Raw genomic sequence first — 19,699 nt, 5'->3', positions numbered from 1 at the left:
ATTCACATCAGGTTCTTTCTTGACACTGTCTGCGCCTTCAGATGCAGAGCCAAACAATCAATCAGTTGTACCAGAATTCAGATCTCTAATTTGGGACCTTTCTAGGTGGAGAAAAAGACCATCCCACAGAAACAGAAGGCGGGAGGACCGTGAGGAATCTGCATTTATAGTATCCACCAGAAAGAAAGCTACCAAAGGTAAATAATGTGTTCTTCTGATGGATACTCCTAACCGCAGATTCCTCACCTTGTGAATAGATACCAAAGTAGTACCTCCAAAGATGGAGGGTCTGTGGTCTCCCAGCTGAACTTGGCTGTTGAGGCAGTAGTGCTCCATAAACGTGTTCAATATATCCATGCTGCAGCCCGACAGATAACTAGACATAGCACTCTACGTGCAACTGCAGTGGTCAAAGTCTTTACTCTGGTGGAATCAGCCCTCAGACCGATTGAGGCTGCTTCTCAGACAATGCGTAGCTGTTTTTAATACAGATTACGATCCACTCTCTGGTGATTGATGTAAAAACGTAATACTCTTTTGCAGTCCAACTGAGGTCTCTCCTCCTCTTTTGAGGGGAAAGGTGGAGCAAACAACAGCGGAAGAGTGATGGATTGTCTGACATGAAAATGAGTCACAACCTCCAGCAAAAAGGCCAATCTAGTCCTCAGCCCCAGTTTGTCCTGAAAAACTGTGGTGTAAGGTGGCTAGACTGACAGCAAGGCATTGATGCTAAAACAATGAGAAAAACAGTCTTCATAGTCAGGGGACATAATGAGCAGCTGAGTTCTGGCTCAAAGGTGGTGTACATGAGAAACGTGAGGACCAAAATAAGATCACTTTTGGCATTACGAAAGGTTTCAGAGGAAACATACGAGGTAGGCCTTTAAGAAATCTTATCACAACAGATGATTTAAACAAGAACTGGTCTGGTAAATAGAAAACGGTCCAAAGGGCCAACAAATAAGAAAACAAGTTAACTTACCTGTAACTTTGGTTCCCCAGTATTGGTAACTTTCATAGATTTCCATAGCTTGTATCATACCCAGTCGTCGGAATGGGAGCCTCTGTAAATAAAAAATATCACAGCAGTAGATACAAACGAGAAAGAAAGGCCTAGGCCTCACCTCATTTTGTAGCATATCCACCTCTTTTTGTAAAAGAAACCAAAAACCTGCAAAAACCAATCAGATTAGCCTCACCCCATAGAACCCTCCTGAGAGAACCTCTGAGCCTCAGATTTTCGTAGCTGTTGTGTAACAGTAACCACATCTGCTGAAGGCTGAGCTTTCCCAGGGGAGGAGGGTGGGCGCATGGGAATCAATGAAAGTTACAAATACTGGGCAACCAAAGTTACAGGTAAGTAACTTGTTTTCTTGCCCCAGTATTGGAACTTCCATAGATGCCCATAGCTTGTATCAGTAGCTAGTAGTAAGCAATAAAAGCACATTTTGTCACATGAATATCGAAATACCTCAGTATCCATACTTTCATAGGAAGTAACTTGACATTGAAACAGTAGTCAGTAAACATTATCAGATACAAAATGTGCAATAATAGGAACGAGGGATAGAAGGGAAAGCTCACCGCTCATTGGAAGAGATTCCTCAGGACTGCTTGTCCGACTGCCACCCCACTCCTTGTGGAAGAGTCCAAGCAATAATGCTTTGTGAACGTGTGGGCACTGCTCCATGTAGATGCCCTACAAATGTCATTGATAGGAACTCCGGCGAAGGGAGCAGCAGAAGATGAAACTGATCTCGTGGAGAGAGCTCGTACATGTCTTTCTAGCGGCTTACCTGCCGCTTGGTGACAATAGTGAATTGCACTTGAAATCCAACGTGAGATTCCTCGTTTTGAAAGGGGAAACCCTTTTCTAGGAGCACTATAAGCAACAAAGAGTTGTGAAGACTTCCTGAAATCCTTTGTGCTTTCAAGATAACATTTCAGACATCTCTGGACATCCAAGGAATGCAGAGACCTTCCTGCTGGAGACGTAAGTCGAGGGAAAAAAAGATTTCAGAACGACAGGCTCATTCAAATGGAAATCCGAAGGGACCTTTGGAATAAATTTCAGATTTGTTCTTAGAATTAGAGTGTCGTTTTTGAACTGTAACAAGGGTTCCATAATGGTGAGAGCTTGCAGTTCCCCAACCCTCCTAGCGGACGTCAAGGCTAAAAGGAGGGCCACCTTCCATGATAGAAACTTTAGATCCGCTCTGTGAATAGGCTCAAACGGTGGTCTCATGAGATGAGCTAGAACTAAGTTGAGTTATCACATTGGAGGCGGAGGCCGAATTGGAGGGAAAACCCTGAAAAGACCTTTCAGGAATTGTTTGACAATCCTAGCAGACCAGAGAGAAGGACCTGAGGCTGTCCGTCTGAATCTAGAGATAGCCGCTAGGTGTATATTGAGAGAGAATGTAAGGCAATATCTGATGAGGAGCAGAAGAGAACGGATGGAGGTTCTCTCAGTGGCACCATAAGCAGAAACATTTCCATTTTGCGTGATAGGTCTTATTTGCACTCGGTGCGCGAGCTAGAGATAACATTTCTTTACACTCCTAAGGGATATTTAAACTTTGGAATTCTCGGTGCTCAGGAGCCACGCTGTCAACTGAAAAGAGATCGGATCTGGATGCAACACTTGGCCCTGGGACATTGTCAATAGAGATGGAATGGGACATAGGTGAACCGGCTGATCTTGAGAGAGCAGGAGAAGCTCTGTGAACCAGAATTGGCAGGGCCACGCCAGTGCAATCAAAAGCATTGTGCAGGGTTCTGACTTGGGTTTCCCGAGTAGCCTTGGAATCAGGGGAATTGTAGGAAAGGCGTAAACAAATGTGCCTGACCAGGCCATCGAAAGAGCATTCCCCAACGAGCCTCGATGATGATCCCTGCGTGCATTGAACCGGCATTTCCTGTCTGGGGTGGCGAATAGGTCTATGGAAGGAGTGCCCCACCGTGTGAAGACCCAGTTGAGTGTCCGGATTCAGTTCCCACTCGTGACAGACCGATTTCTGACGACTCAATGTATCCGCTGTCGTGTTGAGGGTACCTGGGAGATGTTCCGCTGAGAAAGAAATTCTTTGTAGAATTGCCCATTCCCATATCTCCTGGGCCTCTTTTGAAAGAATGAGATCTTGTTCCGCCTTGTTTGCTCACGCAATGCATGGCCATCGTGTTGTCCGTACGGACCAGCACAGTGGAATTTCGTATCCTCTGAAGGAAAGCCTGCAAAACCAAACGAATTGCCCTGAGCTCCAGAAGGTTGATGTGGAGAGTACGCCATTCGGCGTCCAATGGTCGCTCACTTGCAGGTCTTGCAAAACAGCTCCCCAGCCAGACAGCGAGGCGTCCGTGGTCAGAACCAAGGGAGATGGAGCAATCTTGAAAGTGAGATCTTTCGAGATATTGTCTTTGATCGTCCACCAATTGGCTGCTTCTCTCTTGTCGTCGAACGCATTGGCAACATTGCATGTCCAGCTGTTCCGGCAAAGGTTTCATATGCAGTCTGCAATGAGGAATTAAGTGTATGCAGGATGAAATCGATCCTAGGAGAGACTTGTATAGACGAACCGATAGGGATCGTCTTCTTTGCAATTGACAAGCAGAAAGAATCCGCCTTCTTTGTCTTTCCTCCGATGGGAAAGCTTTGCAGCATCTCGTATCCATAGTGATCCCTAGGAATCTGGCCGATCTGGATGGGAGTAGGACAGAATTGTCCTTGTTGAGTTGAAGACCCAGATGATTGAAAAGTTGAATGCAAATTTTGACTGCTTTTGTAGTTGCTTGAGAAGATTGAGCTTTTATCAACCAATCGTCTAGGTAGGAAAAAACCTGTAGAGACTGCCCTCTGAGAAACGCTGCCACTGCGGCCAATACTTTTGTGAATATCCGCAGAGTAGATCTGAACCCGTAAGGCAGGACTTTGAATTGAAAGTGGCTCTTGGCTGCTGTGAAGTGTAAAAATAGTCTGTGAGCTGGGTGGATCGGAACGTGGAAGTATGCGTCCTCGAGATCCAGAGTCGCCATGTAGTCTCCTGGATTGAGAAGGCGCAAAAGATCGTGAAGTGATACCATCCGAACAACAGTTTTATGAGATAGGTGTTGGGCTCCCTCAGGTCTAAAATCGGGCGCCATTTCTCCTCCGTCTTGCGAACCAGTAAAAACCTGGAATGGAACCCTTCTCCTCGTTGAGATAGAGGTACTGGCTCTATTGCTCCTTTGATGAGCAGTTGATGAGCTTCGAGACGTAGAAAATGTAGATGTTTTGATTCGGTGGCACGAGGGGCTCTGGAAGGTGGGAGGTGTTGAAACTCTAATGTATGGCCAAACAGGATGATATTATGCACTCACCGATCTGATGTTATGATCTTCCAGCTGCGGAGACAGTCTGATATCCTGCCCCCCACTGATGTTACCGGGGGTGAAGGAACAGTAGACAGAGCCGAGACGCCGCTATTGGCGTTTGGAATAATCTCTCCTCTGACGACCATGTCGACCTCTTGAAGGTTGGCAAAAGAAAGACGCCGATTGGCCTTGACATTGCAAGTACTGGGGCTTGTATGATTGCGAAGATTGTGAATAGGAGGAGTAGCGTTGTTGGTATTCTCCTCTGTAGGAAGAAAAACCCTTCCCTCTCGCCCCTCGGAAAGGCACTTTGCGATATTGTAATGTGCCTAAGGACCTTGCAGTTTCTGTGTCCTTGTTGATGTCTTGTAAAGCATCATCTATGTGCTTACAAAAAAGCATGTCTCCATCAAACGGCAAATCCAAAATTTTATTTTGTACCGCAGGTCGAAACCAGGTAGACCGAAGCAATCCTTGCAGCTTTAGGACAGCCGAACACGCCAAAGCGCAAAAAGGAGTTGTGGCAATGTCCATAGCACAATCGATAATTTCTGAGGAAGATCGCTCCCCCCTCCTCAAGGTTCTTCTTCGCATCGGCCTTGGAACCGTTTGGCAGTTGGTCCATAAATGGAGACAAATCGCACCACATTTGGGGATCATATCGTCCGAAAATTGCAAGTTCATTGGAGGCTCGAACCAGGAGCATGGACATAGAGGAAAACCTCTTGCCCACATTGTCAAGGCGTCTTCCCTCCTTATCTGGTGGTGTGGTAAGGGGTGCCGATGGATTCTTTGTTTTTCTCTGAGCCGCCTGAAAGATAACGGAGTCCGGCTTCGGTTGGCCAACCAGGCAAGCAGGACTATCATCTGGAGCCTTATATTTTTTCTCCAGTCGCAGTAGAACAGGGATAACGGTAGCTGGAGACTGCATCACCTTTATTCCTTCACTCCATACATGCTCTATAATGGGGATAGAAAAGATGGATTTCCTATAAGGCTCCTTGAAATCATATAGAAAACAGTTTGATTGTACCACCGGAATCGGAAGGCCAACCCTCTTAGAAGCTCTCTCCATAAGAGTATGGAAACCTCCAATGTCTGCTGGAGGAGAATCTACAGGATCCGGTAAAGTTGAAGCGGGATCTGGAATGATATATTCGTCCCATTCCCTATCAGGATTCGGGACATTTTCTACATTCCGTTCATCACCTGAGGAATCATCATCATCATCTTCCTGCCCCGTGATGATATTCTGTTGTTCATCCAAAGGTTCCGGTTCTGGCGGTTGAGCCGTAGAAGTAGACAGAGGTGGCGGTGGTGGTGGCAGTGGAGGCGGTTGTATGGATTCAGAGGCTTGAGATGGAAATCTCCTCCAATAATCCAACAACATGATCTGCAAGTCACTCATAAGGGAAGACGGTATGGCCACCATGCCTTGATGTGATTGTTCTTGAGGCCTATCCCGAGGAGGGAGTTGCCGTTGATTTAAGTAATCATCAGAATCTGAGTCCTGGTATTTTACCTGGAGCTGAGATGGACTGCACGCATCCCCATAAGGACGATCTTCCTCATCTGAGTATTCTTCACCCAAAAGTAATGCAGGAGGTAATGGTGTCACCCTACACGGAAATGTCATTTCCGGTGTAATTTGGCGTCTTAATAGATTTTGACTTTTTGCACCATGGAGTCTAAGGAATCGTCGTCGGAGAAAGCATAGTCGTGGGAGAAAGGATCGCCGACGACGATGGACAGATTGTCGACGGTACTGTTAGTACCATCGTAGCCGTCGTCAGTGACGTCGTCGAAATCGCCTTCGTCAACCCCATCGTTATCGATGTTGAGGTTGTTAACCTAGTCTACGCCACTGTAACAGGAACCTGCATTGTCGACGAAGTCGACAGCAAAGCTCTCGACGAAGGGACCATCGAGGGAGCTGAGATCGGCACCTGGTGAAATTTAGCTGCCGTCGTCGCCCTACCTGATGATGTCGTCGTCGACGAACGGGTTTTCTTCTCTGATTTTCCTTCCTGAAGTACAGCTGTAGGTTTCTTGAAAAGTTTCGCCTTTTCAGTTGGTGGAGAGGCAATAGAAGGCCCATGACTCGCCTTCTGAGCAGAAAGTACATCAGGAACAAAGTCCCTCCCTCTCCTTTACACCTCGGTGAGGAGTTTTTTTGGACTGGGCATGTTAGACCTATTAGAGGTCTTTTGAGAGGCCTTAGCCAAAGGTTCAGTTGAAGTTAAAGTGAAGATGTAGCAGAGGAGGAATCTTTGCTGTCACTTGAAATGACCTCTTTCTGTGACTTCATCTTCTATAACCAGGTCAAAAGTCGTCCTTCCCTGTCTCTCAGGGTCTTGGTAGAGAAGGTCCTGCAGATTTTACTATCAGTGGCTTTGTGATCCGGGTATAAGCAATAAATACAACCCCTATGCTAGTCTTCAACATAAAGCCTCTTTTTAGAGCAAGTAGCACAGAGGCCTTAAATAAAGCTTTCTTTTCTTTATCTGACACCCTGAAGAGAATATAGCCGAAATCCAAGAGTTGTTGAGAAATCTGAGCAGAGCTCAGTGGAGACTCCCTTAGCACAACGTGCGGTAGAAAATCTGAGGCTCTGAGGTTGTCTCAGGAGGGTTCTATGGGGTGAGGCTAACCTGATAGGGTATTGCAGGTTTTTGGCCTCTTTTACAAAAAGAGGTGGATATGCTACAAAATGAGGTAAGGCCTAGGCTTTTCTTTCTCTTTTGTATCTACTGCTATGGTATTTTTTATTTACCGGGCTCCCATTCCGACGACGGGGAATGATACAAGCTATGGGAATCTATGAAAGGCAACCAACAGTGCCCAATACAAGATCTTATGAAAGAAACAACAGTAAATCCAACAATTTGGCCTGTAACAGTTCTGCATTTTGGTTTTAACACCATTTCAGAAACTTGCCCCAGCGCATTGCATGAACGGACTTTGTAGAAGGATGCCCAACATTAAAAAAGAAATCCACTATTTCTGGAGGGAGATCAAATGTAGTCAACTGTCACCTCTCAATCTCAAGCATTGAGGTGCCGACTGTGTAGGCCCAGGTACAAGACCTGATTAGAGGATAGATGCTCAGGCTTAGAATTTCCGGGTAGCACACTATCTTATCCAGAGCCACTAAAATGACTGGGATCTAGCAGTTCCTAAAGTTCAGAACTCCTATCCGAGAGGCAGAGGTGGGCTTCTCTGAAAGCCTCAAACTATAGCGATGTTGCGAATGGCTCCAGAAATTCGAAGTGCATTGGGATCAGCTTCGGAATTGGCTCCTTGGCGGGGAACAGGAAGCTAGATTGGTAACAACTTCAACGTCCTTGCGGCTTCTTTGGAAGAGAGTGGCGAGACTTGGACGAATCCTGCTTGGCCATCTTGTGCTTCCTCTTCTACTTTGACTTACCTGAAGACTTGCAATGCGACTTTGACCAGTCATTAGAAAGGGTCCACGTCCTTTACTTTGAGTGGAAACCAGACTCCTGCAACCTTTTCTGGTGTTCTGAAGCATACAGCTTGGCTTTGTATTACCAGATTTTCTTTGGATTCATAAAGGCATGTTCCTTGCACGACGTGGAGTCGTGCCCTTAACCAAAACATCATAGACTTACCTCATAGGGATCGGTTACAGACAACTGTTTCCCTATAAGGTTTAAACCATGTAGTTTTAAGATGAAACATGTTCCCCTGCACACTGGAAAAGAAGAATTTTGAAGAAAAACTCAACTGACGATAAAAAGTTGGGAGCTAACTCCTGATCCCATTTACTAAGGTGAGGAAAGAAAGGAACGGATATCAGCCAGCATGGGTTGCACTTACATGGAGCTCTGACAGTCACATCCCAAAGAGCACTGTCACGTGGGGGCTATGCTGTAAAAATCCTGAACATGCACGTATCCAGAATGCCTCAGATGAATGGCAGTCTCTGTGAATACTGTCTGGGGATATTCACAAGGTGAAAAGTCAGTGGTTAGAAGTACACAACAGAAAAAGAATGCTGAATAGGACACACAAGATTACTAAAAACGATTAAGGTGAAACAGTACCATGGTGGTCCTTCATCACGGCTAGTTAAGATAACTGGAGACCCGAGAAATTGGAAGAAGTAATAAGGGTTAAAAGCTGAATCAGGTTAAAAAGGTATGGAGTAAACGTGTGCAGGTAGCCTTAGAACGAAGACACTTGTGTCTTCCGGAACACTGTAAATTGTGGAAGGAGTGTATGAAGATAGGTCTTTTGTTGGCTTAAATCTGGAAAGCAGTATATATGATTTTACCATTGAGGAAATATAAATAGCACTCAGGGCCCAAAAGATGAACAGATTGATTTGCATATGGCTGGGTCCGAACTGAGGTGGCAGAAGAACAATGGGTTGGAATGCTATCCCAAGTTATTGCCAATGTTTAGACTTATTGCAAGCATTCCTCCCAACACCTTTCGCGTCTTTGACAAAAGAAGAACAGAAGCACTGGTCCTGATCGGATCCCAATACACTTTTAGGTCTGGCTTGATAGTGCAAGAAATATCGTTATTAATTAATTAAGATATACAGACAGGAATACAGCCCCACACAGAGGAATATACTATCACACCTCATGCTACTGACTATTTAGTGCCTCATTTCACATTCTAAGAAATTATTCCACTGGAGTGCACGAAGGATAATATCACAAATAAAAAGCAAACGTAACTATCTCGCTGCTTGTCACATACAGATCTTTTTCTCCACTATGCATTTTAAACAAAAAGCAAGGCTTTTTTTCTTTTTAACTTCCTTTTCCCCCCAGCATTGGCAAAGCAAATAAGGCAGGCTTTAACATGGTACATCTCATTTGTGCATGCAATGCGTGTAAACTTCATTTGTGAATGCATGTGTTTACTTGCGCTGGCACACTAAACCTAAACCAAATGGCTTTGTCAATGCTTGTTATTTTAAGGACCTGGTGGCCTGGGCTCCTTTCCTTTTTAAGGCGTTCCAAGTGGATTTGTCCACAAAATTGCCCAACAGCTGAAAGTCAGCAATAATTATACTTTTGCACAAAAAGTGTTGACACGAACCCTAGTAATTTTTAACTCGATTCTGTTAACAAATTCAATATTTACAATCCTGGGTACAGCCTTTAATAATAATCTCTGGTGCCGACAGGGGATCATACAGTAAGCAAATGAAGTTGAGCCTCTACCTATTTTACATCAACCTTAAAGCAGATTCCAATAAAAACCTTGATATGAAATGCTACACATGAATTGTGTACCACTCAAAGAATGACCAATGTCATGCCAATACAGCTACCCAGGTAAGCTTTGGAAACAGAGGAAAAATGCCAGAATTATACATTTAACCTACTTATTAACGACCTGCAGAGTAATCTTTGAAATAAAAACGAATTCAGAATTAGAGATGAATGTTACCAAACTGAAAATTATAGTAATAAGACCAAGAATATCTTTAAAATACTTAACATTGATGGCCATCACTTGAAAAGCGTAGATATATTTGATTGTCTGATACCGAGAAATTCAGTCATCTTGTCAGGAAATCCCCAAATTGCAAAACCTTGAAATAAACTGAACCAGTACAGCCATGCAATTCTGAAATTTGAAGCTAACTTGGTGTTCATACTATCAGGTAGGCATTACAGGTTTATAGGGAGAATATATTCATTTTTGTACCCAAAGGCTCAGAAATCTGTGGATGTTCTTGTTGTAAAACCTCAGAGATAGACAGCTGAAGGAGTTTTAAATTTCTTTAGAAAATTACTTTCAGTGCCTTCTTAACTTTGAAGGAATTTGCTATGAATGGCACTGGAAAAAATTCAATCCTTAGCATGCTTTAATGCAGTTACAGACTTAGTTAAAACTAAAGGGTAGGACATATAAGGGCACACTTCAGCTGGATGGACACATTCTTGAAAATTCAGTTGCAGATGCATAATGACCGAGTTACAGGAAATAAATCTCTCACCTTTGGGACCAAGTAATACAATTCAACAAGTGTAGCAAAACAATTGTTACTGTGGCATTGTAAAAATGGGCTGATACAAGAGATAAGGAAATAGCTGCATCCAGCACAATAGCCTTTGCCTACTCCGGACCCAAAAGAAGGGCAGGAGTAAACAACTCATTCTGGGTGCTGTGTTTTTGCAAACATCTATTCTGCATATAGACTTGAGATGCCACAAGTAGCCTCATATGAGGAAGATGAACGAAGGGCACTTCAAAGGCTTGATTGAAATGCTGGCCACTTTTCATGTTATGTCGGATTATAGCATATCATAACAAAACAGAATTAAACGCTACAGAGAGTTCTGAATGTAGGAAATGTGAGGTCAGCATTACAGGCTAATCATGGTTTATCTTGATTTTTGTGTATACAATTACATTCAGACATGCAAAACGAGAGTAAACATTTTAAATCTACAACACCCACAGTGACAGCCTATCTTTTGACTTCTGGAATTACTTAATCCTAACGCATGTTGATGACAATTTTTAAAAACAAACGTTTTGCTGTGCACCCATCGTATTGATGTGCACTCATTTTTTATGTATTATTTTACTGCGTACAATGTAATGCATTTTATGAATTTATAACTTCAAAATTAATTTTTTTTGTTTGATTGCAGAAAATCCCCTAATTTAGTAGGCAAGAAGTCTTAGTGACTAACTTGGTTACTCCTGACATACATGGTGATACACAGCTTAAGAGTTTGCATTCTGGCAAGACCAACTCAGCCTTAATCCTGAAGGCATTGATATACTGAGTTTCATTAAACTTTGCAATAGTAACGACTGATGTTTACAGATTTAACTGAGAAAAAAGAAGCAACATAAAAGTCATTAATCTAAATGATCAACTTGAAACAGAAAAACAAAAAAAAAGGCAATTCATTACAAGTACATTATGAAAATACCAAATCTTTACAATGTAAACTAAATGAAAATGTCATGACATATTAAAGAACAAACACAGAACAGCAAGTGGAGGTAATATGTAAACAAGTTTATTTACAATGAAAAGCTGTAACCACCCACCATTGTGCACAGCCCACATGATGCGGAAAGCAGGACCACCAATCTCATCAAAGGGTTTTCTTCGGGTTATCACCTCCCAAAGAATAATTCCCCAGCTAAACACGTCACACTTTTCACTGTAGTTGCTGCCTAAATAAAACAGAAAAAGCATCAAAATGATTACTAGAAAGAAATGAAGCAACTTGTATACGAAAGTTCAAAACCAAAACCCACATTTTATAAAAACTGCACTCAGTGAATTTACTCAGTTACAAAAATATGTTGCATCACAAAGTATCTTATGTACAAAACCTGTTGAGCTGCAAACCCTCAGATTCCCAAAATCATATGAGTCTGTGACGGGGCGCAAAAGCAGTGGTCCCCTACTATTTATGAGTCAAAAAGGTACATTTCAATAGCTTGTGACTACAAATGCGGTTGCAAACCATTGTTCAGTCAATGATCAGAGTTGTAGAAATAACAGATTTACAAAGTGGTACTTCTCTCAGTGTGAACTGTTCTGTGAGTACTTGGGTTGGAGGGGGTGGTGTATGGTGGAGCAAACATTGGTAAACATTCTAATTCCATCTCCCCTGGACGTTTTCTCAAAAAGAGATTTTATTTTAAATCCGCTTCTGTCCCTTTAATGGATAAGGAGCCACATGTATGAAGTTATTCTGAGTTCGCAAGCAGGCCGATTAGCACAATTAGCTTGTTGGCGAACGCAAAAAAAGACTTTTCCAATGTACCAACCTTCATTTTACGATTTGGTAACCTGTTAACGAATCGCAAAATGGGTATGCGATTTGATATTAGGAAGGGGCATATTTAGGCTGTCCCTTCCAAATACAGAATCGCAGTAGTATGTATGTATGTTTTGCGACCAAATACCGGTCGCAAAACATTCGCAGTTTATTGTCAGATTAAAACGGATGGTAACCCATACGCAAATGAGAAATTGGAAGAGGGTCCCAAGGGAGCCTTCCCCTTTGTGAATGGTAGCAAAAACTTTTAAGAGCAGGCAGCAGTCCCATGGACCATTGCCTGCTCTTAAAAAATGAAAAGAAAACCTTTTATTTTATCCTTTTAAATGCAACTCGTTTTCCTTTAAGGAATATGGGCTGCATTTAAAAGTAAATTATTGCTTTATTTAAAAGCAATCACGGACATGGTGGTCTGCTGACCCCAGCAGGCCAAAATCCCCTTGATTTTAGCGATTCCTAAAGGGTCACAAATTGAGCCCTACCTCTTTACTATTCATGAGATAGGCGGATTTGCACCCCCATAGGAATCACTAAATGAAACTCATGGAGTTTCATAGATTAGGAATAGCGATTTCCTAATTGTGAGTCACAGAAAATTGCAATTAGGTAATCAGTATTCCTAATATTGATACATGTAGCCCAAGTTTTTTTATTTTTATTGAAGCTTTTTGTTTGGGAAGGCAACTGCAGAGACTAAGGTCTGCTGTGACTTGCACGGCTAGAGGGCCACTCATATTAACCAGCCTAACTAATAATCAATTAAAAGGACATTTTGAAACCACGAGTTTGGATTTCTGCATTCTGATCATCAATTGTGAGTCTTTTGCTTTCTCGCCTTAAGTGCGCCAGGTATGCCCAGACGTTGGCCCTGGGCTCACTGTGCCACAGGAATCAGATATCCTGGCTGAAGAGGGGTGAAACCCCGAAACCGGTCCTAGGATGCTTGTTTCCGGCACAGGGAGGGCCTGGCTTGGCAGTTCCGGCTGGACTGTTCCCATGAGGCACAGGGTCAAGACTCATTTGCATATGGCCAGGTCTAAACTGGGGTGGCATGGTGAGCAAAAGAATGATGGATTTAACCCAGATCTTTTGAGTGGGGGTGAATGTTTTGATTTGTTCTGCATTCCGTCCATCAATTGTGTGTCTTTTGCTTTCTCGCCCTAAGTGCACAAGGTATGCCCAGACGTGAGTCCTGGGCTCACTGTGCCACTGGAATCAAGCTATCCTGGCTGAAGAGGGGTAAAACCCCGAAACCGGTCCTAGGATGCTGGTTTCCGGCACAGGGAGGGCCTGGCTTGGCAGTTCCGGCTGGACTGTTCCCATGAGGCACAGGGTCAAGACTCATTTGCATATGGCCAGGTCTAAACTGGGGTGGCATGGTGAGCAAAAGAATGATGGATTTAACCCAGATCTTTTGAGTGGGGTTGAATGTTTTGATTTGTTCTGCATTCCGTCCATCAATTGTGTGTCTTTTGCTTTCTCGCCCTAAGTGCACAAGGTATGCCCAGACGTGAGTCCTGGGCTCACTGTGCCACTGGAATCAAGCTATCCTGGCTGAAGAGGGGTAAAACCCCGAAACCGGTCCTAGGATGCTGGTTTCCGGTCCAGGGAGGACCAGGCTTGGCAGTTCCGGCTGGACTGTTCCCATGAGGCACAGGGTCAAGACTGGTTTGCATATGGCCAGGTCTAAACTGGGGTGGCATGGTGAGCAAAATAATGATTGATTTAACCCAGATCTCTTGACTGGGGGTGAATATTTTGATTTGTTCTGCATTCCGTCCATCAATTGTGTGTCTTTTGCTACCTCATTACTATTCATGAGGTAGGCGGATTTGTGCCGCCCTAGGAATCGCCAAGTGAAACTCATGGAGTTTCATAGATTAGGAATAGCGATTTCCTAATTGTGAGTTACAGAAAATCACAATTAGGTAATCGCTGTTCCTAATATTGATACATGTGGCTCAGGTTTTTTTTTTTTATTGAAGCTTTTTCTTTGAGAAGGCAACTGCAGATACTGAGGTCTGCTGTGACTTGCACGGCTAGAGGGCCACTCATTTTAACCAGCCTAATTAATAATCAATAATCGGGTCGTTTTTAAACCCCATGAGATTGGACAATTTGCAGTAGGTCCATTTAGTACATAAATTGCATCCCCATTTAAAAGCAGTTTGCACAACCCTGGTTTGCAAACGGGTATCATACATCAGGCCCAACATAAAGAGTTCTTTCAAAAATATATCAATGCACATGAACTTCAACTGAAGTCTGGCGGTGAGTGCCTTTCATACATGCTATGTTCATCAGCAGCTGCAATATGTACGCTTCATCTATATTAACAAGCCTCTTTCCCATCCTCCCTTTGGGGGCTAACACTTCGCATGCATTGCCACACAACCTGACATCAGAACTCTTGTTGATTAGCTTTACTATACAAGACAGTAAGGCTGGTATCACATGAATGTATAAGCCCACGTACAGCAACAAAACCAGTGCTAAAGAAAAATTTTCTGTATCTAAATTCTGTTGACCTGACAAGTACTTGCACGGTTTGCACACATTAGCAATTAGTAAAATACAGGGGAAATATTTTAGTGAAAGGCTGTTTGCTAGAGTACGTCTACATGGCAGCAGCAAAACTGTTCACATTGGCAGAGTCTAAACAGTAGCGCCTTTAAAAGGAATAGGAAAATCATCTTAATGGATACCCAGATAATTCTTTCAACTGAAGCAGCAGAAAACAATTTGCCTCTTGTTGAATGGGATTTGGAGCAGTCCCAAAGCTTAACTTGCATCAACTGATTAAACAGATCGTTCTAATGCACATAGAACATTTCAGCTGAAACCTGTTCTGTATAGCAGTTTTATGACTATGAAACATCAGAGGCACATGTTCTTAGAAAACAAGCAACAAAGGCAAGAGGCTTTTGTATGGTGAAACTATGTTAATAAGCTTCACTAAAACATAAAATATACGTACAACATGGGTAGCAATAGTCCAAGACTGGTATAACACCAGCATGAGCTGTACACTGGGGAGGTTACGGAAGTTTGGGTTATAATATGATAGTCACAATATCCACCCCATCACCAAGGATGATTAGAGTTGGGTCAAAGTTTCTATCTCCACTGTGTCTCTTTATGCTAGCAACACTTAATTTGTGTTAAATGGAAATATTCTTGAAACCCCGGTGTATTGTGCATATTAAAATGTGTTCAATGGACTGCACATGGTATTTTGTTTAGTATCTGTATGAGATTTGAGCCAATTATTCCTCATTTGTATACTTTTCTGTACTTGAGTCTTGCAAAGGTGCCAAATTGCCAAACTAAGGTGGCTGTCAGTGATGGTAGCTTGATTTTTGTTTTAAAATGAAAAAATATAACCATAGATAAGAATTGTCTTTTCACCACATCTTTATCTTCAACACACATCATGGATCCCTTTAAGGGTTTAGCTTATCAACATCTGGAATGGGTGAATCATGGGAGTACGTGGTTTGTTGGTGTGCGAACACAAGGGGTTTGGCAAAGGACTTATGACATTAGAGCAAGACTGTTCTCTGGAACTTATGATTAATATGCGTAAAAAAAAGGTCCCCCTAACACCGCCTATATCAACTTTTATGCTATGTACCCAGCTCGATTACAGTGGAGAATTTTATAACTTTGGGTGGGATCTTGTTCTCCTACTGTCATTCAAGTTGTTTGCAAGTCAAATACTATGAACGTCAGAAGTCATGTCGGGTCAGCTGGATGAGAATTTTGTAGGCTTGAAGGGAGTGACTCAAAGATGCAATCAGTCCTCCAAGTTGCTTAATTTGGATATGAAAAAGCGCAGAGTTGTCATTTAAAAGGCAGCAGAGGAAGACCTTTGCTGGTTAATGCCTTCTTTCCACTTGTCAGACACCCTGTTCAAGGCTAAGATAAGCAGCACGTAGTAAAAAGAAAAACTAACATTTGACCTATGTCCTTGATCAGACAGCAGCAAATGTGTCAAGATCAAAATAAGATTTAAACAACCTTTATTGCTCATTCACTTTCTGAATGAACAGAACACCTGTACCTTTCCAGCTTAAATTCACTCGCCAGAACAAATCAGTGGGTCCTAAAAATAGCTTGACCTGATAAAATCTGACACGCCTTAACGAGTGGGCGAGTAGATTTTTCTTACCCTGAAGCCCGCATTTGAAAATATTAAATAATCTTAGTAGCCTATCTGCACACCACATTGGTCAAACTGTGTTTGCATTTCTATAAAATGCAAAAAGAACAACTGATGGACAGAATGCAGATCAATGTCAGACATTCACCCCAGTACAGAGATCTGGGCCTAAATCCATCATTCTTTTGCTCACCATGCCATTCCAGTTTGGACCCAGCCATATGCAAATCAGTCTTGAACCTGCGCCCAATGGGAACAGTCGAGCCCGAACTGCTAGACCAGGACCTCCCCGGACTGGAAACAAGCATCCTAGGACCGGTTTCGGGCTTTCAGTCCTCATCAGCCAGGATAGCTTCCAAAGTTGGGATCTTTTTAGATGAGACCATACTAAACGATACAGGAGGTGGGAGGGTGGTCATCAATCTGCAGTTAGATTGAGTATCCACCACAAAGAGCTTTACCAAAGGTAGGTAACTTGTTCTTCTGATGTATACTTCTAATTGCATAGTACTCAACTTGTGAAGATATACTAAAGCAGTATCTCCCAAGGTGGTGGGTCTGTGGAATAAATGCTCAGGTAATAGTGCTTTGCAAACAAGATTACCGTAGTAGTCAAATATCCATTCCGGATGGGACCCCTTATCCTGCAGGGGGTCGAAATTTTATCAACAGTATCAAACAAACCTTGCAACTCAATCCTTTGAACTTTGAAGGGTTGTATAGAGATTTATGTGCAAACAATCTTGAGGTTGTTTGCGTTGATTTTGGAAACTTTCCTTTTTTAAGTTTAGTCAAATACTTTACATTATTGTTTTCATAACAATTCTTTTATATAATCCTGGGTTATGTTTTTTGAGGGACACTTTGTAATCTGTATATGTGTATATACTAAATAATATCAATTATGTATCTATGTCGGGCATTATTATGTATGTTTGATCTCCGAGTGGAGCTCTCCTTCACCAAGTCCTACTACTGTTTCATTCATGCGATTATGCTCTTATTCATTCAAGTATACAGATATTTTTCCAATAAGGAGCAAGGTTGTATGTAAAATTATTTAAAGCCCTCGTTTTTGTTGAGTAGGGTTGCCTGTGTGCTGAGATAATAAATATCCAGGAAGGGCCCTCTGTGTGCCGATGCAGTAGTAGGGGCCTTGACTCTGGTCTACCACATCTATAGGTACCCGGGGAGGCGGGTGTGCGCATGTGAATCTACAGCTCTACATGCAAAGAACAGATGCTTACTGGGTATGTAACGTTTTCCGTTCAAGGCATGTGAGCTGTAGATCACATGCTTAGCATAGACTATACAGCAGTATTCTCTCAAAGTGGTGGCTAACCTGTAGCTTATACAGTTGTCTGAAAGAGTGTTCTGGGAACTGCCTGGCCTATATTAGCTTGTTGTCTCGCTAACACATCTACACAATAGTGCATTGTGAATGTGTGCGGTGCAGACCATGTTGCAGCTTTACAGATGTTAGCTATGGGGATGAAGCAATAGTAGCCCCTAGCTTGCGGGTGGAATGCGCTCTAAGGGGAATTGGTAAAGTCCACTTTGCTTTTGTATAACAACCTGTTTGAATACATTTAACTATCCACCAAGCAATACCCAATTTAGAGATAGGATTGCCTTTGTGTGGTGGAGCAAAAGCCAAAAAGAGCTGTTTGGTTTTACAAAAAGATTTTGTTCTTTCTATGTAATACAGTAAGAATTAGTTACTTACCTGTAATCCTAGTTCTCTTCCAGGGGTATCCTCATCAAAGTCATAAGCACATGAATATTCCCGCCCATGTGCGGGACCCCGGAAAACATATATATGTAACTCTGCATATATGTATATATACATATATAAAACACATACAATACAGTCCTCTCTGGAAATGCTGAACAATGCTACATCTAAATCTTCCTTCAGAATGCATGGACATTCTACGGGAGTCCAAGGTACCTTCCACAAGAACCTTGTACTCTATGAAGTGGAAGAGGTTTTATTTGTGGTGTGTAGAGAAAGGTTGGAGTTCAGTTACTGGCCAAGAGGAGGTCATCTTACCATACTTGCTCTATTTGGCCAAGTCTGGATTGAAATATTCTTCTATAAAAAGGTACATTTGGCAGCCATTACGGCTTATCGTAAGTCGCCTAACCAACCTTCCTTTTTTCAGATTCAGGTGGTTAAGGACTTCCTACAAGGGCTAAAGAAAGTTTATCCTCCTGTGAGACCTCCTTCTCCTCCTTGGTAATTGAACCTGGTATTGTCCAAGTTGATGCGCCCTCCTTTTGAGCCCATTCATAAAGCATCATTGCAACATCTTTCATGGAAAGTGTTTTTTTCTGGTAGCAATCACCTCTGCCCGCAGTCAGAGCAATTCAGGCATTATCTTCTAAAGAGCCCTATATAGTCTTCCACCATACTAGAGTGGTTATGCGAACCCACCCTTCCTTTCTAACAAAGGTTGTGTCGGGGTTCCATGTAAATCAGACTATTTCTTTACCCTCTTTCTTTCCTAATCCTACAACACCAGCGGAAAGGGCTCTGCATTCGCTGGACCTCAAGAGGGTTCTCAAGTTTTACTTGGAAGCCACGAAATCTATGAGAAAGTCTGACCAATTGTTTGTGAATTATGGTTCTGCTAGAACAGGTTTTGGCGCTTCTAAACAAACCATCTCAAGATGGATAGTCTCTTGTATAAAGTTATCTTACCAGTTGTCAAATAAACCTCACTCAACTAGGAGCAAAGCGGCAACAGTAGCCTTCCTGCATAATGTACCGATGGCCGAGATTTGCAAAGCGGCAACTTGCCTAGATTCAGACTCCAGAGCAGATACCCAAGTGGGCCAAGCTTCCTTTCAGAATCTGTTCCAGTGTTGATATTTTCGGAGTCTGTGTTCGCCTAATAGCGGTTTCTTATATCTGAATAGTTCTCGGTCTACTTGCCCGCAGGTTGAGGGGATGGGCTTGCTATTCTATCATGTGCTTATGACTATTGATGAGGATCCCCTGGAAGAGAAGGAAGTAGTTACTTACCTGTAATCCTAGTTCTCTTCCAGGGGTATCCTCATCAAAGTCATAAGCAACCCACCCACCTCCCCGGGCAAGTAGGCATGAGATATATATCTGTTTTGAAATGGTCAACCCTGAGGCCTGATAGGAGCTAGGGATCATGGCTGCCTTAAAGGAACGGTGCCAGATTTTGTTGCGGTTTATAAGGGTTAGCTTTTCAGCTTTCTACACTGTTGTTTCCTCTACAATGAAGCCTAGGTGCTGACAATGCTTTCACTTTCTTTGCAGGGTTACCTTTTCTGCTGTATAATAAAGCAGTTTTTAAAGGCTTTTTTTCTCCCTGCTTTATTGAAATGTATTTATGTGCAAAGACTTCTATTGCAG

General features: G+C 42.7%; 1 protein-coding gene across 7 annotated transcripts in view; it reads right to left on the bottom strand.

The window, feature by feature from the left end:
• The window catches only part of LOC147661126 (mitogen-activated protein kinase kinase kinase 7-like), a 193,124-nt gene that overhangs the window by 162,513 nt on the left and 10,912 nt on the right, over positions 1-19,699 (bottom strand). For all 7 annotated transcript variants that reach the window (XM_086951306.1, XM_086951307.1, XM_086951304.1 and 4 more), the window contains exon 3: positions 11,407-11,535. In XM_086951306.1, the coding sequence (XP_086807432.1) occupies positions 11,407-11,535 (129 nt within the window). The remainder of the gene's footprint in view (positions 1-11,406; positions 11,536-19,699) is intronic.

The sequence above is a fragment of the Lissotriton vulgaris genome, unplaced genomic scaffold (assembly GCF_964263255.1).
Source record: "Lissotriton vulgaris unplaced genomic scaffold, aLisVul1.2 SCAFFOLD_2192, whole genome shotgun sequence".
NCBI lineage: Eukaryota > Metazoa > Chordata > Amphibia > Caudata > Salamandridae > Lissotriton > Lissotriton vulgaris.
The sequence above is the reverse complement of the archived record's forward strand: the minus strand, read 5'-3'. Positions and strand labels throughout refer to the sequence as shown.